General features: G+C 34.5%; 1 protein-coding gene across 1 annotated transcript in view; it reads right to left on the bottom strand.

The window, feature by feature from the left end:
- NDFIP2 (Nedd4 family interacting protein 2) overlaps positions 1-23,811 on the bottom strand; it is a 64,479-nt gene that overhangs the window by 6,395 nt on the left and 34,273 nt on the right. The window contains exons 3-5 of the mRNA XM_055335875.1: positions 21,192-21,325; positions 14,284-14,377; positions 4,417-4,541 (exon numbers count right to left, since the gene is read on the bottom strand). Of these exons, the coding sequence (XP_055191850.1) occupies positions 4,417-4,541; positions 14,284-14,377; positions 21,192-21,325 (353 nt within the window). The remainder of the gene's footprint in view (positions 1-4,416; positions 4,542-14,283; positions 14,378-21,191; positions 21,326-23,811) is intronic.

Genomic DNA, 23,811 nt, shown 5'->3' with positions numbered 1-23,811 from the left:
AGCAAACTTATACAAAATATTTTACAAAAAAGAATCAATTTCCAAATTTTAAGAAAGGTAAATTCTATATATCTGAATCAAATTTTCTCATTAAAGAGTTCACATGTCTGTTCTTTTTTCATAATCTCTCAAAGCCACAACTACCATCCCAAACACACTACGGCAACCTGCTGCTTTAGATATTAACACCAAAAGCCACATTAGTTTAATCTTATCAGATGGGGATGTTCAGCTGACCTCTAAAAAGAGGAGCTTTTGACCTTCTGTACACCCCCTACTGTTAATCACTGCCAAGAATACTAGGCACATAAAGACCCCCAAATCATTAGAGTCTTTTTATTTTCAAACTAGATGCTCCCGTATTCAGTTCCCAGCAGTGAGCTGAGAACAGCTAACTGAACCTTGAAGTGGCATTTCAACAGCTCCTATCAGTGACCATGGTAGATGGTTTTATATTCTCTGTGAAATGAGAATACAAACAGGCAGATGGAAGGCAGAGCTTGATGATACTGAACATAGGTATCTTTTCCTTGATGAGCCTCTGGATGTCGTGATTTATTATTTTAAAATTTCTCTAAGAAAACCTAATATTCTTCAGTTACTTCAGATAATTCTTCCCTAACGTCTTTTAGCACCTAAACCATGTTCCAAGTAGTTATTTTTTTTAAAGTGTTTAATATAATCTTGTCTAAAATTACTAAAAATTACTACTCTCTTTTAATTCATTGGTCTTCAAACGGATTCTGATTTAACTAAAAAAATCATTTTGTCAAATGGAGATCTGCCCTCAAATCTGAAATTAAAAGTATCTAACTTTATTTTGGTAATTATTTCCAACTATTCATTGGTAATTTCCACAAAAGCTTAAAAATCCTATAGGTTTGGTAATAATTAAAATACTTGTGAACACTGTCACTATTTAAAAAAAAAAGTCACAATTAAGGAAGCATATGTATTAATGACTACCTAAATTTGTTTTTTTTAAAATTTTAAGTATTTCCACAGGAAGTATTTACAATTAATAAATGAGCCATAATCTAAACTTTCAGTTTAGAGTTTAAAAATTTCAAAGATTATGATTTTTAAAATACCATTAAAGATGCAGATCCCACACACTCCTACATCTTTAATATATGTACAAGGGAGACCTAAACAACTGTGGAAATATAATTTGTAAAGTAGGACTGCATTACACCTTTTAATCAAGTGATTATTAGAAATAAAAGCTTCTCCTACAGGTTTTAGAGTCTATAAGAACGAAAAGGAAGAACCAAAGCAATACATTTTTAACTTTCTAATTTTTAAATATATTGTAGACTATATTTAAAAAAAATAATATAACCTGGCAAAAGGCAACCAGAAAAGAACATGATTCTTCACCAAAAATATTTACCAAAGCTAGTCTTTATTCCCAAATGCAAAATACTACTTTCACCTTGCAATTCAAGGAGACTCACTATGTAAAAAGGAGAAACTAAAAAGCTTTTGGGATCATTACTGAGTTAGAAAAAAGGTTTTAAAATACTAATAGTCACAAGGCTAAGCCAAGTTGGGATTTTTTAATGAGTAAACCAATCATGTTGATTGGCCAATCACAGGATGCAAAAATCAAATTTTGGAAAATAAATTAATTGACACTAAGAATTTATCTAATTTTATTTTATTAATATAACACCAGTATTTTATTGTTTACATCCTGTCTACCTTTGAAAATAGTTAGTTTTTAACAAAACACATATTCATTCTTAAACAATAAAAACATCAAAAGCCTTAGAAAGAAATAATACCAGGATCAGCTACAGATATTTACATTAAATCTGAGGGTCATGGCAACTCAGAAACAAAAAGAAAATCTGCAGTACGATTTATAAATTACTTATTGTCTAATAAAATAAAACATCGGGCTTTTAGGTGAAAACCTTTCAGCACTGAGCTCCACAGGGCATTTATTGCTTGTAGCATTATAATCAAAGTCAAAGTACAGTGTCACAGAAGCCATACAGAATTTGGAGAACAAGCACTGAATTGAGACTAAGCTAGATTCTAACCCACATATAAACTGTGGGGCACTGAGCAAATTATTAGACTCTTTTTTTTTATTCTTAGCTTTGTCATCAATAAAGATGGATTACCATGAGCACTGCTGATACAAGTAGCGGTCAATAATTCGGTGTTTGTAGCAAATTATGCTTGAAACATAGTAAGCACTCATAGAAAAGCAGCCATTATTATTTGATATAAATGATTTTTTAAAATTATTTTCTTATATTAAATCTCAACATACACTAACCGCATAATAGTAACCTTAACCCAGTAGCAGTATTTTTTTTTAAAGGTATATTTTATAAGTCTTTTTTTTTAAGTTTATTTATTTTTTTTTAGTAATCTCTATACCAAATGTGAGGCTCAAACTCAGGACCCCATGCTCTTCTGAGTCAGCCAGGTGCCCCTCAGTAGTGGTATCTTAATGGGAAATGAAACAGTCCCAGTGATCAAACTCGATGCTAATATATACCTTAGAAAACTTTGAGGATCGCCAGTTTTTGAATTTAAGTTCTCCATCTTACCACATTAGCTGGACTTAATTATTAGATAATCAACCCCCTCCCAACTAGGGGACTATGAGAAAATTAGGCCCTGATACCCTGAAGGCACAGGTTGCATATAATGGACTGGACTTTTTTTATGAATCTAGAATACACAAACTTACTAAGTTTAGGAGAGTTGAGAAAACAGTCCTTAAACCGTTTTCAGTGTTCTGTGACTAAAATGAGAAATCCCATTTGCATAATAGTAATTATATTACTAACATAATAATAACCATTGGACACAATTAACTTCAACTATTTTGAGGTTTTTCTAGTAATAACTTTTTCAAGGGCAGGGATTGTGCTTTATCTTTGTATGCTAACATCTTAACACATTTATGCTCACGGTGGGAATCCACTTCACATTTTTTTAAATGAAATTAGAAAAAGAATCCGCCAGGGGCCTGTTCTTACACTAGCTCAGGTTTTGATCATCTCAGAAGAAGCCAAGTCATGTCGCACCCAAGAATCAACTGATTAAAATAACCAAAATCTATAATTTGGTCTGAACAGAGATGAATGAGGTCTGATAAAATTACTGAAACTCTGGGAAGCCATAACTTCAAAAATAATGAAGAAACACATTAAGTCCAGTATTAATTTTTTAAATCAATTTGCTGATGTAGGTACATAACTGAAGTGTCTGAAGCACTTAAGAGAAGCTGACATTAAGTATGTGATTCTACTGAATATTTTAGGAGGATGTGACTCACTCATTTAGAAATCAATGTTTAAAAAAAAATCAATGTTTAAATAAATATGTTTGTAGAAATTAAGCATTTTATCAATTGTATAGTAGCATGTAAATATGTGGGTTACTTTTAAGAAAATTCATTAAAAAAATAAATAAAATCACTTTTTTTTCTTTAAGGTAAGCCCAATGCAGGGCTTGAACTCATGACCCTGAGGATCAAGATGTGAATTGAACTGAGATCAAGAGTTGGATGCTTAACCTACTGAGCCATGCAGTGCCCCCAAACCATTCTTGATCATTCTCCTAGGTCTTACCTAAAGAAATTAGAGAAAAGGCTTTGTAACACGAGCCAAAAGGATCTAAAAGGGGCCTCCAAGAGGCAAAGGTAAAGAGTGGGGGAAGACTATGCAAACAGCACTACTGCCACTGGAATGGTTACAGAAAATTATTTTGGGACAAACTGTTGATATGGGAGAAAGACTTAGCATTATCTCCCTACACACCATGTGGTAAGTGCTAAGAAGTAGACAAAGGGTGAATTCCAGGAACAACAGGGAAATAAGAAAGGTGGAAAGGGAACATAACAGAAAATGGGTGAGTTCAGATAGACACCTCACAGGCCTTAGTTTTTTGAGCTCTCAAAAAAGAAAGAGTGAGAAGATGAAATTAAGTCCTTGAGAATTTTACTAACCAACAGAAAATGTTGTTTTACCTGATTTTAGGCATGCGTGCACTGTATCACAGCAGTCGCAGCCACAGCTTACCAAGCACGTGTATCTGTGCAGCAACTAGGCCAGTGCTTTAATTATATTACTGCTAGGCCTCACAGAAATCCCGAAAGGCAGCTAATACCAGCTTATTGGGAAGAAATTCTCAGAACAATTTAAAAATTTAAAGTTAGGACACTGATATAAGTTTCAAACTCAAATTTTTTTCTGATTTCAAAGCTCTTTCCATAGTAAGCTCTCATATAATAAAGTATCAAAATGTTCACAACAGAGATCACTACAATAAGTATAAAAGTCTCAAAATAATTGATTCATATATGTAAAAGGAATATTTATGAACCACACAAGAAATTTCATAGATTTTAATTTTAGAGATCAAAGTGATAGAGGCTATTAAGACACTCACCCTAACAATAAGGATCCATTTGATCAATGAAAGTCCAAATCCACAGATGGCACCATACCTTCCAGCTATGGTATTGGTGATACAGAAGGATAAACAAAATCCAAGCCAGTTGAAAATAAATGCCACTAAAAGCAAGAGAAATAGTTCTTTTAAGGACCACACTTTGGAAACAAATTAACAGAGACATAATATTAACAATACTTCATTGCACAATGGAAGTAAGAATTCCCTTTCTTTTGACTTTGTACCAATTAAATCTTCTTTATAGGTCGTAGTTTACCTTTTGCAAATATATTGGTTATTAATTACACATTAACAAACAGATAAGATTGGTTTCTTGTTAGTCTGGTCAACAGGAATCAATTCCTTAAAACTTATCAATAGGTAAAACTGCATTTTTTAAACCAGCTAAAAATCAAGTCATAATGTAGCTCAGCTCCCATGTGATCCCACCCAAGAATTCCAGCCTAAGCAATCAACTAACCAAACTGGATTTTTTTAAAAGCAATATAAAGATAAGCCAAACAAATTATGTTTCCAGAGGAGGTACTGTTCATTGCCTCTTCCTATCTAACAAAACCTACTTTTACCCCTTTTCTGGAACCTACCCACCAACAGAGTCTTTATTTTAAGGAAGGCTAGATCACATACTTAACCCCAAAAGAGAGGGGTCCTGAGCAGTCTGGGAAAATCACAGGAGACCCTGCCACTTTTTTTTTTTTTAATAGGACTTTTGAAATGCATTCTTTGGTTCTTAAAAACACATCAAGGAGACAGAGAATGGAATATAGGTTAAATAACAGTGGCTCTAAATTGATCATTGTTGAAGTTGAGTGATAAATACATACAGGTTATATTCTTGCCTAGTTTGAGAATTTCTACAATAAATGTTAAAAGAAAAAAAAATCCCCCTTATCCACTGGATTTCTAATTTGCATATAACACCTGGAACTGCTGCAGGGATTTTGCTATCAGCTGGAGGATTAAAGTATAACTCCACATGGGCTAGAGTGTGAAGAAAAAGAAAAGCAGAGCCACAGAACTAATACTTGCTGTGGCTGAGTCTGCTTGTCTATCTGCTTGTCTATGGATTTTCTGTTTTGTGAGATAACCACCTATTTAAAACAGCTGAGTAAGGGTTTTCTATAACTTGTAGCAGAAACCATTCCGACACAGGTCCTTGAGATATCATCAGAATGCCCTATAATGATAATAAAAGTGAAGATCAATTTGAGCAGGACTTTGGTCCTGTTCTGTGCCCATCCTCTTATCCTCAATATCTCTAATCCTCAGGGAAAACATAGAGAAATGCTGATTTTTCAGGATTCTGAAGACAAAGAGGAAACATTTTAGAATAAATTTAAATAAAATAGCTACTTCTTCAAAGCAATTTTCCTACTCCTATAATTTCTTCCTTCCTAATGGCTTCTAGGCACAGCTTTCTTGATCATTTATAGTAAGTTATATATGATACAATAGGAGAATGCATTTTGAAATTAAGAGACTTGTGTTTGAATCACAATGTGACATATATCACTCACTAGATACATGACCTGGGACTCACTGCTTACTTCTGTGAGCCAGTTCTCTGATCTGTACCATCTACTTCACAAGGCTGATAAGAGGATTAAGTGAGATAATGAATTTAAAGGGCTTAGCACAGTAAAGAACCTGGCACACGATGATTGCTAAGAAATGTTAATTATTACTACCCATATAAAATAATATTTTTATACAGTAGGTTATATCTTTTCCAAAAAAAAAAATTCAGGAGATGCTACTGGAAATATAACTTGCTTTACACTCAATTTTCTTTTTTCTTATACTAGATGCTGATTTTGCTATCTTCTACCTCTGTGCTATCCAATGCCACCAGCCACACTGCTTTCTCCACTAGTTTCAGAAACCTACCCTACTCTACAAAGAGGGCTATTTTAATTTCCATTAATTAAAACTAAGTGAAATTTAAAATTTAGTCCATCAGTCACACTAGCCACATTTCAAGCACTCAATAGTCACATTTAGCTTATAGCTATCACACTGGACAGCGGAGATAGAGAATATTTCCATCATCATAGAATATACTATTAGATATAGCTGTCCTACATCTAATTGGTTAATATTTGTGTTAACTGTGGAGAAAAACATGTAATGGCTGATCAGAAATTATTTTATATCTATTTAAGGTAAATAATCTACATCAATAAACAGTAGTAGAGCTTCCCAAACAGTAGTAGAGCTTCCCAAATAGTAGTAGAGCTTCCCATATAAGGTATGCCATATATGAGCTAGTGACAGACTGAGAGAGTTACTCTGTTCCCCCTCGGTCAACAGGTGAGATCTGCGGCAGAGGACAGATTGCCACCAGTCCTGAGCACCTTACTCCCTTTATCCCTGTGTGCTATAAACTTCTATCATTTTGTAAGCCTGTCATGTAGTTAATTAAAACATAGGAAACACTGATGGAGAAAATACAAGACAGCAAAATATTCAGAAGTGCATTTTTACCTATGTGTTTGTGTATGTTTAGCTTTGGGGAAAATTAATTCAAACACGGTTTCTTTCAAAACAGATTTACAGATATCTACTATACATATAATTATACTTACATTAGAAATGAGATACAAAATAACAAAAAAGTATTTAATGACTCATCATGTTTTCTTTGTGCTCTCTGCCAGCAGTATGCATTACTAGGCCTTAAAACTAATAGGTGATATAATCTCAAAGTTGTGCTCATGCAAGATATAATATGTTATGGACTGAACTGTGTTTCCTCAAAACTCACGGAATGAAGCACTAACCTCCAGTGTGACTGTATATAGAGACAGGGCCTTTATAGGGAGGTAATTAAGGTTATAAAGGTAGAGCCCTAATCCACTAGGATTGGTGTCTTTATAAGAAAAGAAGAGGCACCAGAGAGCTCTCCATCCTCCATTATGTAGAAAAGAGACCATGTGATGAGGACACAGCAAGAAGACAGCTATCCACAAGCCAGGAAGAGAACCCTCACCAGAAGCTGAATTTTCCAGCACTTTGATCTTGGACTTCTAGCCTCCAGAACTGTGAGAAAATAAATTTCCACTGTTTAAGCCATCCAGTTGGTGCTTTTGTTCATGGCAGCTCTGAGGGACTAATATATAACTTTATCCATCTGTAATCGCTTTAAGTACTAGGAAAACAGTGAAGCTAGTGACTACTTAAGCACAGATAGATTCACTTTTTATTCCCCCTGGCCTATAAGATAGCAAATAAAGCTGAACAGGTCTTTAAAATACAGAAAGGGCAGAAGCATTCAATTCTAAATCCTCTATGACATGTCTGAGTTGGCAAAAAAGAAAATTTAATAGGGACGCCTGGGGAGAGCTCAGCAGTTGGGCACCTGCCTTCCGCTCAGGGTATGATCCTAGAGTCCTGGATCGAGTCCTGCACTGGGCCTCCCTCAGGGAGCCTGCTTCTCCCTCTGCCTGTCTTTACGTTTCTCTCTCTGCATTTCTCATAAATAAATAAATAAATAAATAAATAAATAAATAAATAAATAAATAAATAAATAAATAAATAAAATCTTTAAAAAAATTTAATAAATGTATGCTAAACCTTAAGTGTGGTGGCTCAGCGATTGATCACCTGCCTTCAGCCCAGGGGATGATCCTAGAGTGCCAGGATTGAGTCCCACATCAGGCTCCTGCTTCTCTCTCTGCCCATCTCTCTCTGTGTCTCTCATGAATAAATAAATAAAATATTAAAATAAATAAATAAATAAACCTCAGGTGCATAAAAGAAACAACACATCAACACATGGCAGAGGCAAATGAACAGGTACACGCCGAGAAAAAAAGATAGGAACACTTTTCTCTCAGCTCTACTTCATTCATGCCATGTTTCTCTGGAAACCAAAGACAAAACAGGAAGCTTAAAAGGTGTAGGAGACCTATTCCCCGCACAGCAAGGCCCAACATGGAATCCAAATAAGCAAAAAAAGGCTTAAATAGCCTATATTCCTTAGAAAAGTAAGATACGGAGTAGCAGGCAGCAGGAAGCAGGGCAATTAACTCAGGAAAGTTGGTAAAAAGAATGCTCAGTGTTGCTCCAATTACACTCTCCACATTCATTTTCCCAGTCCCCTTCTTTATAAGAAAGGGAGTCAGACAGGTTAATGACATTTGAAAGAAGGCTGCCAATCACTTTAAATAATGTAAAAGGTGAATGCTCCAATGAGGATGATGGGAAAGGAGAACCTTACTACTATCCTCACCTAAGAGTACTCTATAACTTATGGTATTTCACATATTTTAACTTAATTGACACTCACATTGGCCTTTTAAGTAGGGGCAATATCAGAATTAATTCCATTTTACAGAATGATAAACGGAGACTTAGAACAGTAAAGTGCAAAAAAAAAAAAAAAAGGAACAGTAAAGTGTTACATAAGCTCACAAAATAAGAGCTATAGGTAAGATAGGAGCATCCTAGTCTTTCACCTCTTAGAATTAGTGATTTTTATTATATACCTTGCATCTATATAAAGATGGCAACAGGACAACCTAGAAAGCAATATTGTATACTACAGCTCATCTGTTAACTAATAATGCTTAGTTTTTAAACTTCCAAAAGCCACAAGATACCTATTAATTACAAAGGGAAAACTTTATAGTGAAGAAAGCTAGCAGACACCACCAAGATAAGAGTTGACATCACCAGTAAGAACACATAACTAGATCACTGTCTCCTGATAGGATGCACTGAGAAAGGCACATCATTTCTATGGTATTCTTAAAAAAAAGGTGGGGGGGGAGAGGAAATGCATAACCTAAATCTAATCGTAAGGAAACATTACATAAATCCAAATTGAGAGAGATTCTACAAAACTGGACCATACTTTTCAAAAGAATCGAAGTCATAAGAAACAAAGACCAACAAACTGTCCCCCCATTAAGAACAGATTAAGGCCAGACTAAGGCAAAATGGCAACAAAATAATATATATAAAATCATGGACCATAAATAGGACATCAGTGGGACAACCGGTAAAATTTGAATAAAGCCTGTAAACTAGTTAGTACTATTTCATAATGTTAATTTCCCAATGTTGATCATTGCACTGATGTCACATAAAAAGTTAACACCTGAGAAAGCTAGATCAAAGTTACATGGCAACTGTATTATTTTTGTAACTTTTTCCTAAGTTTTAAATTATTTAAAGATGAAAAGTTTTAAGTTTTAAATTTTTAAAAATCTGATACTTTTTTGACAACAAATGAAAATCGTAAGTGAATGAATATAATACATACAATACTAACAATGAGCACTTATTAATAATTTCTTCAGTCACATAAAAATATATATAAATGTATTAGGTTTCAAAGACACTAAGTTCCTAGACAAGGAATAATCAATTTTACTAAACTTAGTTCTGAACTGCATATAGGTAAATTTCTCTCATCCTCAGGCAATTCTCCTCATTTAAAAAATTAGCCATTAAGACATGAGATGCTAACAATTCATTAGTTTTAATACATTTCAGCTAAATTATAAGCAATGAGATGACCAAAACAAATTTTTTTCTTGAAAACAAAAATGTTTAATACTTCACAAATATCACATGAGTTTCTTAAGGTATAGTTAACCATTCTTAAGTGTTCTCTTTCTGGATTCACTTACCATATACAACTTCACCTAAAAGCTATATAATTATAAACACAGCTTTATCTGGACAGAACAAATCATCAACGTATTATTTTTCAACATGTGTGATGCCCAGGCAACCTCTTTAAGAACTGTTAACTTTTATGACTTGTCCATAGTAGCTGCTCAAAATCGCTTATTAGTGAATACAAATGCTCAATATCATCAATCCTTGGGGAAATGGAATTAAAGCACAATGAGATACTACCACACATCTATTGAACATCTAAAATTTTAAAAATTGTCAATTCCACATGCTGATAAGGATCAGAGCAACAGAAAAGCATTCACTGCTAGTGGGAAAGCAGAGCAGCAGCCATTCTGGTAAGACAGTATAGCAATTTCTTACAATTCAGAATTCATATTTCAAAACAATATTCTGATTCCTTCTAAAATCACAACAATTTGTTATGTTGTTAATTGTGTTGCCCTCAAGTCTAAACTGGGAATAATGAGGGCACCTGAGGGACTCAGTCAAACATCTGACTTGTGATTTTGGCTCAGGTCATGACTTATGGGTTATGGGATGGAGGCCCATATGGGGCTCTGCCTCAGCAGGGCGTCTGCCTGAGATTCCCTCTGTACCTCTTCCTCTGGTCCTTCCCCCACTTATGCTCTCTCTCTCAAACAAATCAATAAACCTTAAAAATAAAAATAAAATAGGAATAATGCAGGTGATTAATTTTTACTATAGCTGGCAAATGTGAAGATTCAAGCAGATACAAAAAGCTAAACCTTCGAAGAAAAGTTTTCTAAACAGAGTCCATTACATTTTTAAGGATTATAGTTCAAGGTTATTTCCACAGTCTATCAATTATCCAGTGGACTAAATCTTAATTTCCAGCTTTTAATTAACAAATAATTGACTTTCAATCCATTCTCTTAAAAACTCTGTTATATAAAAGTAAGATCAGATACAAGCAGGTTAGGCACATGTGATGCATTTTGCTATGACACTGCAAGGGATAATGAAAAGTAAAATTTATCAAGGGAGGCATATATTTCTTTCTTTGTTTTCTGAACATATACATGCAATTATTTTACCAAATTTATGTGTAAAGTTTTTTTAGGATTACATGTGGTAAGAGATTGAAATGTGGATGCTATAAGAGAGAAGGCAAGAATCAAAATATCAAAAAGTTTTAATTGAAATATTCTTATTGATATTCACTGTAATTTTATTCACACAACTTATATTATCTGAAATGTTTAAGTTATAAGCCACGTTAAAGAATAATCTATTTCTGGGCAGCCCCGGTGGCTCAGTGGTTTAGTGCCGCTTTCAGCCCAGGGCGTGATCCTGGAGTCCTGGGATCAAGAACCACGTCAGGCTTCCTGCATGGAACCTGCTTCTCCCTCTGCCTGTGTCTCTGCCTCTCTCTCTGTCTCTCTCATGAATAAATAAAGTCTTTGAAAAAAAAAAAAAAGAATAATCTATTTCTGACAAGAAACAGCAAATGTTGGTGAGGATGTGAAGAAAAAAGAACTGTCATTACTGCATAATGCAAAAAAGAATTGCATTACTGTTGGTGGTAGTGCAAACTGGTGCAGCCACTGTGGAAAACAGTATGGAGATTCCTCAAAAAGTCAGAAATAGAACTACCCTACGATCCAGTAATCACACTACTAGTAGGTATTTCTCCAAAGAATAAGAAAACACTAGTTCAAGGGATATATGCACCCCTGTTTACTGCATTATTTACAATAACCAAATTATGGAAACAGCCCTGGTGTCCATCCATAGGTGAATGGATAAAAAAGATGTGATTGATACACACACAAAGTACTATTAGCCATAAAAAAATGAAATATTTCTATTTGTAACAACATGGATGGAACTAGAGAATACAATGCTAAGCCAAGTAAGTCAGAGAAAGACAAATACCATGTGATTTCACACTTATATGTAGAATTTAAGAAACCAAACAAAAGTAAAAAAGAGAGAGACAAACCAAGAAATAGACTATAGAAAACAAACGGATGGTTACCAGAGGGGAAGTGTGTGTGTGTAGGAGGGGAATGGGTGAAATGGCAATGGAGATTAAGAGTATACTTATCATGATGAACATTCAGTAATGTATACAACTGCTGAATCACTATACTATGTTGTACACCTGAAACTAACATAACACCATATAGTAAATATACTGAAATTAAACTTAAAAACAATGAAATTTAAAAAATAAAATCTATTTCTGAACCACAGAAACAGAAAATAGAATAAAATCTAGACAACAGCTACTAGGTAGCTCAATAGGCATGAAAAATATATTAAGTTGCAATCTGAAGAACAGCCACTAGATGGTAGTGATTACAAATAAATCTATGCTTATCAAAGCCAGTAAGTTCAAACACTGGTCTACCTCTTACCAAAAAAAAAAAAAATATATATATATATATATATATATATATCAGGAAATAAAGCCTGAAAATAATTTATAATTTTATTCTCACAATATTGGTTCAGTATTTATAGAATAGAGAGAATAAAAAATAAGTTGTAGAGACATCATTTAGTAAAAATGTAGCAAAAGCAGGTAATTTACACTAAATATATGAAACATATTTATTCATATTAATTAATATACTACCACAGGGCAAAAATAAGGCAACTAAGTATCTAGATTACCAAACATTTACAACACTGTTTTATCAACAAAATGTTTTCAAACCTAAAAAAAGGTTAAAAAGAAGATAGTAAGGTTAAGTGAAATACAGAAATGGAGAAATAATCATTAAACTCTGAGTCAAATAGATGGTATCAAATCACATTTTTATGCCTAAGGAACAGGTATTTATACTTACATATAGTACAATCAATTTAAATTTTCTTTTCCAATTAAGATTTTTGAAAGATATAACATACTGATGCTACTCTTTTTATAAACAAAATATGTGGGAAGATTGTTACTAATAATAAAGGGTTACCAGTTGAACTAAAACTAAGGAAAAAAACTAACATTTACTAGACTAACAGTACAAAACAGTAGCTATTTCTAGTCAAAGTGTTCATTTCTTTCCATGGTACCTACCATCGTATCTAAATATGAATTGTAACTAAAGCCACAAGATTTAAATATTGCATATCTATTAGTTGGTTGCCAAGCAGACCATAATTTACTAAATTTGAAGAGAAAAATGTAACTGCTTTCCCACTCACCAACCCTTTTCTGAGTGGTTATCTACTTCTATTCTTCAGCAGATGAAACGAAGGAAGGAAAAGAAGAAACCTTCTCAAAATTTTCAAAATGGAGGATTAATGATTTCCCAGACTCAAAAGTAACTCAACTGAAGGCATGTATTTTCTGTTTAAAAGTTGAATATGGTACTTTTAAACAAGTAAACTTTCCTCAGTTTTATTATCAAAATACATTTTAAACTTAAAATGAATTAAATCAGCATTCTATGAGAGTGGTGATCATTTAAACAGGTTGAGGGCAGAAATTTACCATATCTAGTCTAATAAATTTACTTACATGAATATTGAGTTTTGAAAACTTAATTTTAGCAATTAAACAATTCAAGTGTCAAAATATTATGTACTGAGTACACCAAATGCCAATCTCTGTGTTAGGAATTGAAATAATAGACTATAACATAGTCTTCCCTCAAAGTATAAAGTCTACTTTATAAATTCAGATATTTAACTAAGAATTCTGCAACATGTTAAAAAAGCTTCTTAGGTTTTTGGTCTTGTAATCACTTACCATTTCCTCCAAACAAGACATATTTGCATTCTTCTGTGTCTCAAATCACATTGTTCCAGTTGCCTAAAGTACTTCCTTTTCCAACAATTCTTCTTGCTTAAATACACTGAAATGGAAGTCTTTTGTCCCCAAAGCAGAATTTATAGTTTCATTCTGCATGCTCCTACATTGTTGCATGGTCATGCAACATTTCTCATGCAAAAACGTATTTATCTTAAATATGTTTATATAACTCTAGCATCTAGTGTAATTTCAGCATCTAGCATCATGACTGCAATACACAGTAAGTAATAAATATCAGGATTGTTATTGTATCATATGATCACACAGAGTTCAATATCAAGAACAATTTACATTTTAAATAAAGTAGACACACACTAACAATATTTGCCTTTCTTCACTAACTACGTTATTTAAATACACACACACACAGCCAATATACGCAAAAAACAACTTGGAAATGAAAAATCACTTACTGAAAAATGCCAGCATGAAAATCCCATCATTACCCACTCTGAGTTGGTCTGCATCACTAAAGTCATCTCTTGGTTGGCACTCTTCCTCCTGAATCTGTAAAACACATAACATTAGAACAGCTCATTAAAAAACTAATTCCAACTTTATTAAGTATAAAGAATTTAAATAAAATCAAATATTCTCAATTTGTTGTTCAGACAAAATGATACAATGAATACAATGGCACATAAGGATTCAAAAACATAAGTATTAATTTTTCATGAGCACCCTTGAAAAGAGTAACTTTAAAAGAAAACACACAAAAAAGATAAAAACTGAACACTGGATTAATGAAAATTGTAACAAGTGAAGATGTATCAAGAAAGATGTGACTGACACATTTGCACTGAATGGGAAAGAGGAATTTTCATAATCAGTGGTGGAATCTAAATTGGTATGACCTTTATGGCTGGCAATTTGGCAATATTTACCAAAAATAAAAATGTACAACTCACAACTATATGGTCAATTAATCTTCAACAAAGCAGGAAAGAACATCCAGTGTGAAAAAGTCTCTTTAACCAAGGTGATGGAAAACTGGACAGCAACATGCAAAAGAATGAAACTAGATCACTTTCTTACATCATATACAAAATAAAATGGATTAAAGACTTAAATGTGAGACAGGAAACCACTAAAATCCTAGAGGAGAACACAGGAAGTAACCTCTTTTAAACATCAGTCGTAGCAAATTATTACTAGATGTGTCTTCGAGGCTAGGGCTACTGGGATTTCATCAAAATAAAAACCTTCTGCACAGTGAAGGAAATGATCAACAAAATGAAAAGTAGTCTATGGAATGAGAGAAGACATTTGCAAATGACATATCTGATAAAGGGTTATTATCCAAAATATATAAAGAACTTATAAAGCTCAACATCCCCAAAATGAAATAATCCAATTAAAAAATGGGCAGAGGGGATCCCTGGGTGGTGCAGCGGTTTGGCGCCTGCCTTTGGCCCAGGGCGCGATCCTGGAGACCCGGGATCGAATCCCACATCAGGCTCCCGGTGCATGGAGCCTACTTCTCCCTCTGCCTGTGTCTCTGCCTCTCTCTCTCTATCTGTGTGACTGTCATAAATAAATAAAAATTAAAAATTAAAAAAAATTATAAAAAAAAAAATGGGCAGAGGACATGAATAGACATTTTTTCCAAACAAGACATCCAGATGGCCAACAGACACATGAAAAGATGCCCAGCATCACTCATCATCAGGGAAATGCAAATGAAAACTATAATAAGATACCACCTCACACCTGTCAGAATGGCTAAAATCAACAACACAAGAAACAACAGGTGCTGGCAAGGATGTGCAGAAAAAGGAAACCTCTTGCACCATTGGCGGGACTGGAAACTGGTGCAGCTACTCTGGAAAACAGTATGGAGGAAGGTTCCCCAAAATGTTAAAAATAAAGCTACCCTAAAACCCAGCAACTGCACTACTGGATATTTACCCAAAGAATACAACAATACTAATTCAAAAGGGATACACACACTTCAATGTTTATAGCTGCATTACATACAATAGCCAAATTATAGAAATAGCCCAAGTGTCCAACAATCAATGAATGGATAAAGAAGATGTGGTTATATATATGGTGAAATATTACCCAGCCATAGAAAAGAATGAAATCTTGCCATTTACAATGACATGGATGGAGCTAGAGAGAATTATGCTAAGTGACTAAGTCAAAGTCAAATACTGCAATGATTTCATTCTTATGTGAAATTTAAGAAACAAAACGATCATAGGGGAAAAAAGAGAATGGGGGCAAACAAAGAAACAAACTCTTATTACCAGAGCAAGGGGATGGGTTAAAAAAGGTGATGGGGATTAAGAAGCACCAGGTTTTGTAAATAAATGCTGAATCACTAAACAGTACACCTGAAACTAATATTACACAGTATGTTAACTGGAATTTAAAACTTAAAAAAAAAAATACACACCCCTTGGTCCAGCAATTCCAGCTCTTGAAATATACTGTACAAATATACAATCTATTCCAACTTATAAGAAATGATGTATTAAAGATAATTCATTGCTGCAGTGGTTTTTTGGCTTTTTGATTATTTGTTTGCTTTTTCAGAGAGAGGGAGGGAGAGGAAAAGAGAGAATCTTAAGCAGGCTCCACGCCTAGCATAGGGCCCAACACAGGGCTTGATATCATGACCCTAAGATCATTGCCTGAGCTGAAATCAAGAATCACAGGCTTAACTGGGACACCCACGCGCCTCTGCAGCAATGTTAATAATTTAGACACAATAAAAATGCCCATAAATAGTGGACTCTTGTCAGGAGATAATTCTTCCATCAGTCCTTCATGTTTCTACGTCTTCCAGGTAGAGGCACTAGCTGCCTTTCCTTTGTACTGTCTTTACAAGGATGTTTATATTGCAGATAGCTTTGGAAGAGAGAGATAGTGTCTCTCCCTAGATCAGAGATGGGTGCATGTTTAGTGACCATTAGAAAGTACCGGGTTTACTAACCAGGATTCCACACTATGTGTGGCAACACTACTTGGCCCTCTTTGTGTTTCCCAGTGAGAACTGAGGCTCAGGAAACTGGTCAAGAAAATGCTAATACATTCACGGTAATCGCACTATGCTACCAAAAGAAAATGACTTTCAGGGATGCCTGGGTGGCTCAGTGGTTGAGCATCCGCCTTTGGCTCAGGTCATGATCCAAGGGTCCTGGGAACAATTTCCGCATCGGGCTCCCCACAGGGAGCCTGTTTCTCCCTCTGCCTATGTTTCTGCCTCTCTTTCTGTGTCTCTCATAAATACATTTTTTTTTAAAATGACTTTCAAAACCATATTGCTCATTTGAACAAAAACATCCCTAAAACTCTGCAATCATATATCGTAGGCAACACTTGTAGAGAAAATTCAGTGATTGGCAATGACTAAATACGCATTAATAAAATTTCGTATAATTTCAAGTTCACTCAAGAAATAAATATTAAAGCCCAATGTGAGCCCCTCCAAACCACTGTCAATATGATGGCAAGAATATAAATAATTCATACTCTTTTTAAAAAATCAGTAGAGATTTTATAATATGACATCATTTTTAATAAGATAGAAAACATTAGCACAAAGATGTCCTTTACAACATTAAGAATGGAAAACAAACACATAATCACAGTTGAAAATAATTCCTCTGTTCACTAGAGAGGAATGGCCACTTAATTATAGTATATTGATTCCATGGAATTTCACTAAAACATTAAAATAACAGAGTAACGTTTATATAAAATGCTTAAAGATAAAACATAGTACTCTGTAATAATTTCAACTACATTAAACATTGATTTATTAGTTCTAAAAGTGGTAAAAGACACGAAAATATTTTAAAATGAAAAGCTATTAAGAAAACGTGTGGTATTTCTTTTCTCTAATTTCACATTGCTAAGTTTTAAAGTTTTCATCAACTTAATAAACTGTAATTTATTAAATACCAAATATGGGGAGGTAGGGGAATCCCAGGGTAACTGAGTAACGGTACTCTAAGGAGGGCATGTGATGTGATGAGCACTTAGTATTATATAAGACTGACGAATCACTGACCTTTACCTCTGAAAATAGTAATACATTCTATGTAAATTAATTGAATTTAAATTTAAAAGATAAAATAAATTCATATAAAACAAATATGTACCAGGTTAATAGAAAGGTGCTAGAAATGCAAACAAAGTCCTTAACCTGGAGTTGCTCACAATTTATAAAGTGCTAGTTTTTATGTCAAAAGACAAATTACTGACAAACTTTAAACCATGGTACAGGGGCACCTGGGTTGCTCAGTTAGTTGGGTGACTGACTCTTGATTTCAGCTCAGATCATTATCTCAGGGTCCTGGACTGAGCCCTGCAACCACCTCTGCACTCAGCAGGGAGTCTGCTTAAGGATTCTCTCTTCCTCCCCACCTCCTGGTCAAGCTTCCTCTCTATCTAAAATAAATTTTAAAATCTTTAAAAAATAAATAAACAAAACAAGGTACACGGTAAAGAATATTACCCAGTGTTAGGTTATAAGACTAGTGTACAAGTATGTTCTAAAAGTTGAAATAAATTATTTTAATTCAAATACTTTTCATAAAAAAATATTAAAAATGAATCATTCAGGGGCACCTAGGTGGGTCAGTAGGTTAAGCATCTTGGTTTCAGCTTGGGACATGATCTCAGGGTCATGGGACAGAGCCCCAGGTGGTGCGCTCTGTGCTCAGTGAGGAGTCTGCTTGAAGATTCTCTCCCTCTGCTCCTCTCCCCACTCTAACACAAGCTTGTGCTAGCTAGCATGCACACAGTATCTCTCTCTCTCTCAAATAAATAAATCTTAAAAAAATGAATTGTTCATTTCTATAAATCTATTTAATCAACCCACAATTTACATGTAATCCTATGCATCAGAAACAGGAAATATCAGAAAACAGCACTGTTTCCAAGTCTTCTGGCTACTACCTACCTATATTCTCCCAATGAGCGTGGATTTAAGAAATAAACTTTTATCTCACCCAAGTAAGATTCACTTACAACTGAATGCATACTCAAATGCTAATGAGGCCAGTTTTCTATCTGAATCAGGTATAGAAACCCATACTCAATCATCTTCTGCAGAAAACGGTGTTGGAGTACTGGGTTAGAAACTGATGAATTAAAAAGAGTTTTTACAGGAACCTAAGTCTCTTCTGTTCAATTATATTTTTGCTTTCCATGAAATTTTCCACAATCTTCACAAGCTGGAGTTACAAAGATATTAGAAGAGTTGAAAACAAAAGCTTTTCCTTATGGACATGTTCCAATTCAGACTGGGATCACATTACTTTCTAAAACAAGACACTGGAAGTGATGACAGTGAAATGTTGGAAAAGGAACACTACAGAGTTTTCTCTGCAAAAGGAAAAATTACCTTTAGTCTTTCCCCAAAGCACAGAGAGCAAGACAATGCCTACTTCTATCTCTTCAGAGTTCTATAGCGTGGAAGTTAGGACAGTAGAGGTCCCAAGGTTGAGTAACTTCCTTTAAGGACCTCTGCCATTTCCAAGATCTCTAGGAAGACACTCCCTGTTAAAAGGAGCTACTGTCCTTCTGGTTCACGGAGAGCGCATGCATGTATATAATGCATATATAACCATACAATATGCTAAGCAACCTAGAATCGATTTTGATAGAAACTCCACACTACAGACCTATGCTCCTTCTTTTCTGTATGATTCTGTCCTCCAAGCACCAAAAATCCTTATGACTGAGCTATATTTTATGCCACTGTTTTAACAAAGACTTGCTTTTACCCTTAGAGGGGAAAAGCATAAATAATACATTTGAGGCTGTCTTTACGTCTGTGCCCAAAGCTATTTATGTTGACACTTAACTCTGTGTATGTTGGAGTATGGGAGTGGGAGTAAGGCATGGAAAGGGAGGTACTGATGAAAGAAAATCAACCAGGAAAAAAACACTCACCTATCAGATAATCTACTCAGTGAGCTCTGGCCTGATGGCAGCAGAAGAATGCTGCATATAGAATCACCTTTCTCTCCCTTTGTCCCTTACCCAATTTTAGCTTTCTGTGTAAAGTGATTTTAATGTCTTTTCCTGAACAAAATGGGGTGAACCTAGGAATCTAAAATGGTATCTCTAAAGTCTGAAGCAAGAAAAAAAGGCAACAAACCCTAGCCCTGCTTGCAACCACACTAAAATGTAAATAATGGGTGCCTCGGTGGCTCCATCCGTTAAGCATCTGCCTTCAGCTCAGAATCCTGGGATCAAGCCCCGCATCAGGCTCTTTGCTCAGTGGGGAGTTGGCTTCTCCCTCTCCCCCTCTGTGCTCTCTTATTCTCACTCTCTCTCAAGTAAATATATAAAATCTTCTAAAATAAACAAAATAAAATGTAAATAACTTCCAACTTTTATCTAATTGCAGAATAGCATACATGCATCTTGTTGATTCTTCACTCCTGAGACAGTCACTCCTTTTACCAGAATAAGAAGTATTATACATGTGTATCACTGACTCTGAGACAGAAAGAGAAGACAGAAAGGACAGGTGGAACCCTTGACTATCATTCTAAAATTCTACAGTGGGATGCATTAAAAGAGCATATACACACAAAAAGTGAACTGACAAACATAATTTGAAGGCCTTGCAACTTATTTCTCTGTGCTTTTTAACCTATACTGAGTTCAATCATGGAGTCACTAGACTTGCTCTGCTAATATATATGAGTGAATAGGGAAAAAATAATTTTTTTTAAAGATTTTATTTATTTACTCATGAGAGACACACGGAGAGAGAGAGGCAGAGACACATGCAGAGGGAGACAGGCTCCATGCAGGGAGCCCGATGTGGAACTCGATCCCAGGACTCAAGGATCACACCTTGGGCTGAAGGCAGGCACTCAACCACTGAGCCACCCGGGCATCCCGAAAAAAAAAAAATAATTTATGATTATAGTTATGGATCACAGAATCTAAATTATATGAGGAAGAATATAAGGACATCAACAGAGAAGAGGTCGATGTGGGTGGGGTACCTAAAATGAAAAAGTCAGAGGATGGGTGGCAAAAGTGAGCACAAGAAACATACTGGTAAAGGTAAGGACTAGGATGCCCAGAAATTAAGATGGGGGACACAGAAAGATCAGTAAAAATAGAAATAAAAAGAAACAAAAACAGAAATGAAGAGGTCAAGGAATAGATAGGAGAGTGCCACTTCATCAAAAATGACACACATAATTAGTGATAGAGAAGACACTAAAAAACAATCTATTCACACAAACACACTCAAACTCAGAGAACTATTTTTGACATTACTGAATGTACTGAGAATTACCAAAAGTTATATTCTGAAAAGGGACGAATCAGACTGCCTTACCCTCTGAGCTGTCTCTGCTGCTGCAGCTGCCATGGCAGCAGCTTTGGCCTTCTCAGCTTCATCGTATGTAGGAAGGGAGGTAGCAACACTGTAGGGAGGTGGCACAGGATAAAACTCACTGTAAACTTCTGAATCTGAAGACAGGGATTAAAAAAGGATAACCATTAAACAAACTATTTAATTAAATTTTTATAGCCAAAAACATAATTTAATAATTTACAAAAGACCACTAAAGACTATTACTGCTTTTTGTAATCCTAATAAGTCTATGCAACATATAAATCACTACATTTATTAGTTTAGCCTCATATTTATTATAAAGGGAAAAAACTGACAAATATTATCTAAAGACTGATATACAAAATAAAAATATCAAGAATGAAATTCTTAAAGTCTATGTACAATGGAGGTTGAGAAATTCACTGCATAACAAGAATCTTCTGTGCCTATTGCTATGCTCAAAGAATTGAATTTACATGCTCATACTCTCACAGCCAAAGAAATAGAAATATCAGGAATAACACTTAACCATTTAATACATCACTTTCATATACATTAATCCTAGCAACTCTGAGTTTCAGAAAAGTAATTTGCACAGTATTGCACAATCAGTAAGTAGCAAAACCCAGGGATTTCCTGATACCCCCTATCTGCTCTGATAATATGTGAGGTTCATTTTTCTACAGGCAGTTTTAGCAACTGCCTGAATCTCTTCGGCAAACTCAGCATCTCTCATTGCTTAAAAAAACAAAAATAAACAAACAAAAACATGACAATTCTTAGCTCTTTTTTACTCCCCCCACCCCCGCATCAACCTAGTTTTTTCAGACTTTTTTTTAATGGGTAATTTCTCCCTCCCCAATTTTTAAACTCTTTAAAATATGAGCTCTAGAAACATAACACAAAAGTCCAGACTGCTAATTAAAAAGAAACAAAACACCTGCATCACCTATCACCATCTTAAGCAGTACAAGTAAAATGATACATATAGGTCAATAAACGGATTAGATTTATGCTAGAATCACTGCCATGAAAAACAAGTAGGTTCTCATAGTAGTCCACGCTATAATTTCTGTGATTTCCTCATTGTAACTACAGTATTTGTACATTTTCTCCATCAGAACTTTTTGCATTTCCAACATGAGAACACATTTCTTTCTAGCAATACTTTACCTATTATATTTTAATGTATATTGACTTTAAAATAAGTTTTGCTAATGCTATCAATAAGAGCTAAAGATCTAAAGCTGGGCAATTTTTAATCCAATGACAGGAAGTGCTAACGGCAGTGTACTACGGAATGTTATCCACCAAAAAGGCACAAGAGTCATAAATTCTTAGAAAATACTTATTCAAAAAAAAAAAGAAAAAGAAAATACTTATTCAGATGTAAAAACACCACACATAGTCAAGTAAATAGATTTCTTCAGTTCTGAAGACTAGAAGGAAAATTTAAGTGAAAGCAATGAATTTTAAGGCACTAACATTAAAAGTAGAAATTTAAAAACTGGAACAATGACATACATTATCCAAGAAGAGAGATCTTTTATATTAACAACAGATATGTAAGTTTTCAAAGTTTAAACTCCCACGATAGACAAAAATATCCTAACCAGTAACAGATGAAAGTTGGGAAAGAGCACTATTTGCTACTGCTTTAATTTTCACTGGTTAATTTTACTTATTTTCTGTCTACCCTTTAAGGTAGCAGTTCTCAACCAGAAAATTTAATGTTTGAGGAGCTCCAGTCCCAGCTCCTTAAGTTGTGTGACCTCAAGCAAGTCACTTAAGCACTTTATGAAGCTCTACATTTTCATCCATAAAACTGACCCAGAAAGGCTATTACTTGCTGTATGACAGAATTTAAAAGTATTCAAGAGGACTCTGTAAGCTGTAAAAGCATTATACAAATGTCAACTATTATTACTGATGCCGCTCAGATCTGTAAGCCCAGGTGGAAAGTAACTGACTGAAGAACATAACCTCCACAGAAAATCGGTACTGTCAATGCTTAAAATACAACACTAAAAGGCTGAAGAAAAATAGTATCAATTGTTTTCATTAAAGAGATGCAAACTTCTAGAACTTAACTCTTGTGCTCAGTAACAGTCACGAATGGTCTTTTAGTACAGTTGTAAAAATAAAATTTTGAGACTAGTAGTCACACACATTATAAGAATAATTGAACAGCCAGGTAGCAGGCTCCACTTGTCTTACAACTGAAAATTACCTACCTTTAAAAATGCCATGCTCTATTATCAAAACTATTCTAGAGCATAGAAAAATGAGAAGTTTCTCAATTCATTCTATGTTGCTTCCATAATATTAATCCTAAAACCATAAGGATAGTACATAAAGATCCCACTAATGAAACTAAAATTTCTAAAAAAATATTAACAAATCTATATCCAGAAGAGACGAGGACATGGTGATAATTTATTCTAAGAGTACAAAAATTGGCTTAAAAAATAAATCTATTAATAACATATTTCATTATATTGAAAAGTACAGGAGAAAAAAAACATTTAATTTTGTGATAAGGTCCCAAAAAAGATGACTTCAAGGTTTTTGGCCTACTGGAGCCATTTACTGAAACGAAGAAGAGTGACAAAGGAAAAGG

The sequence above is a fragment of the Nyctereutes procyonoides genome, unplaced genomic scaffold, assembly GCF_905146905.1.
Source record: "Nyctereutes procyonoides isolate TBG_1078 unplaced genomic scaffold, NYPRO_anot_genome, whole genome shotgun sequence".
NCBI lineage: Eukaryota > Metazoa > Chordata > Mammalia > Carnivora > Canidae > Nyctereutes > Nyctereutes procyonoides.
The sequence above is the reverse complement of the archived record's forward strand: the minus strand, read 5'-3'. Positions and strand labels throughout refer to the sequence as shown.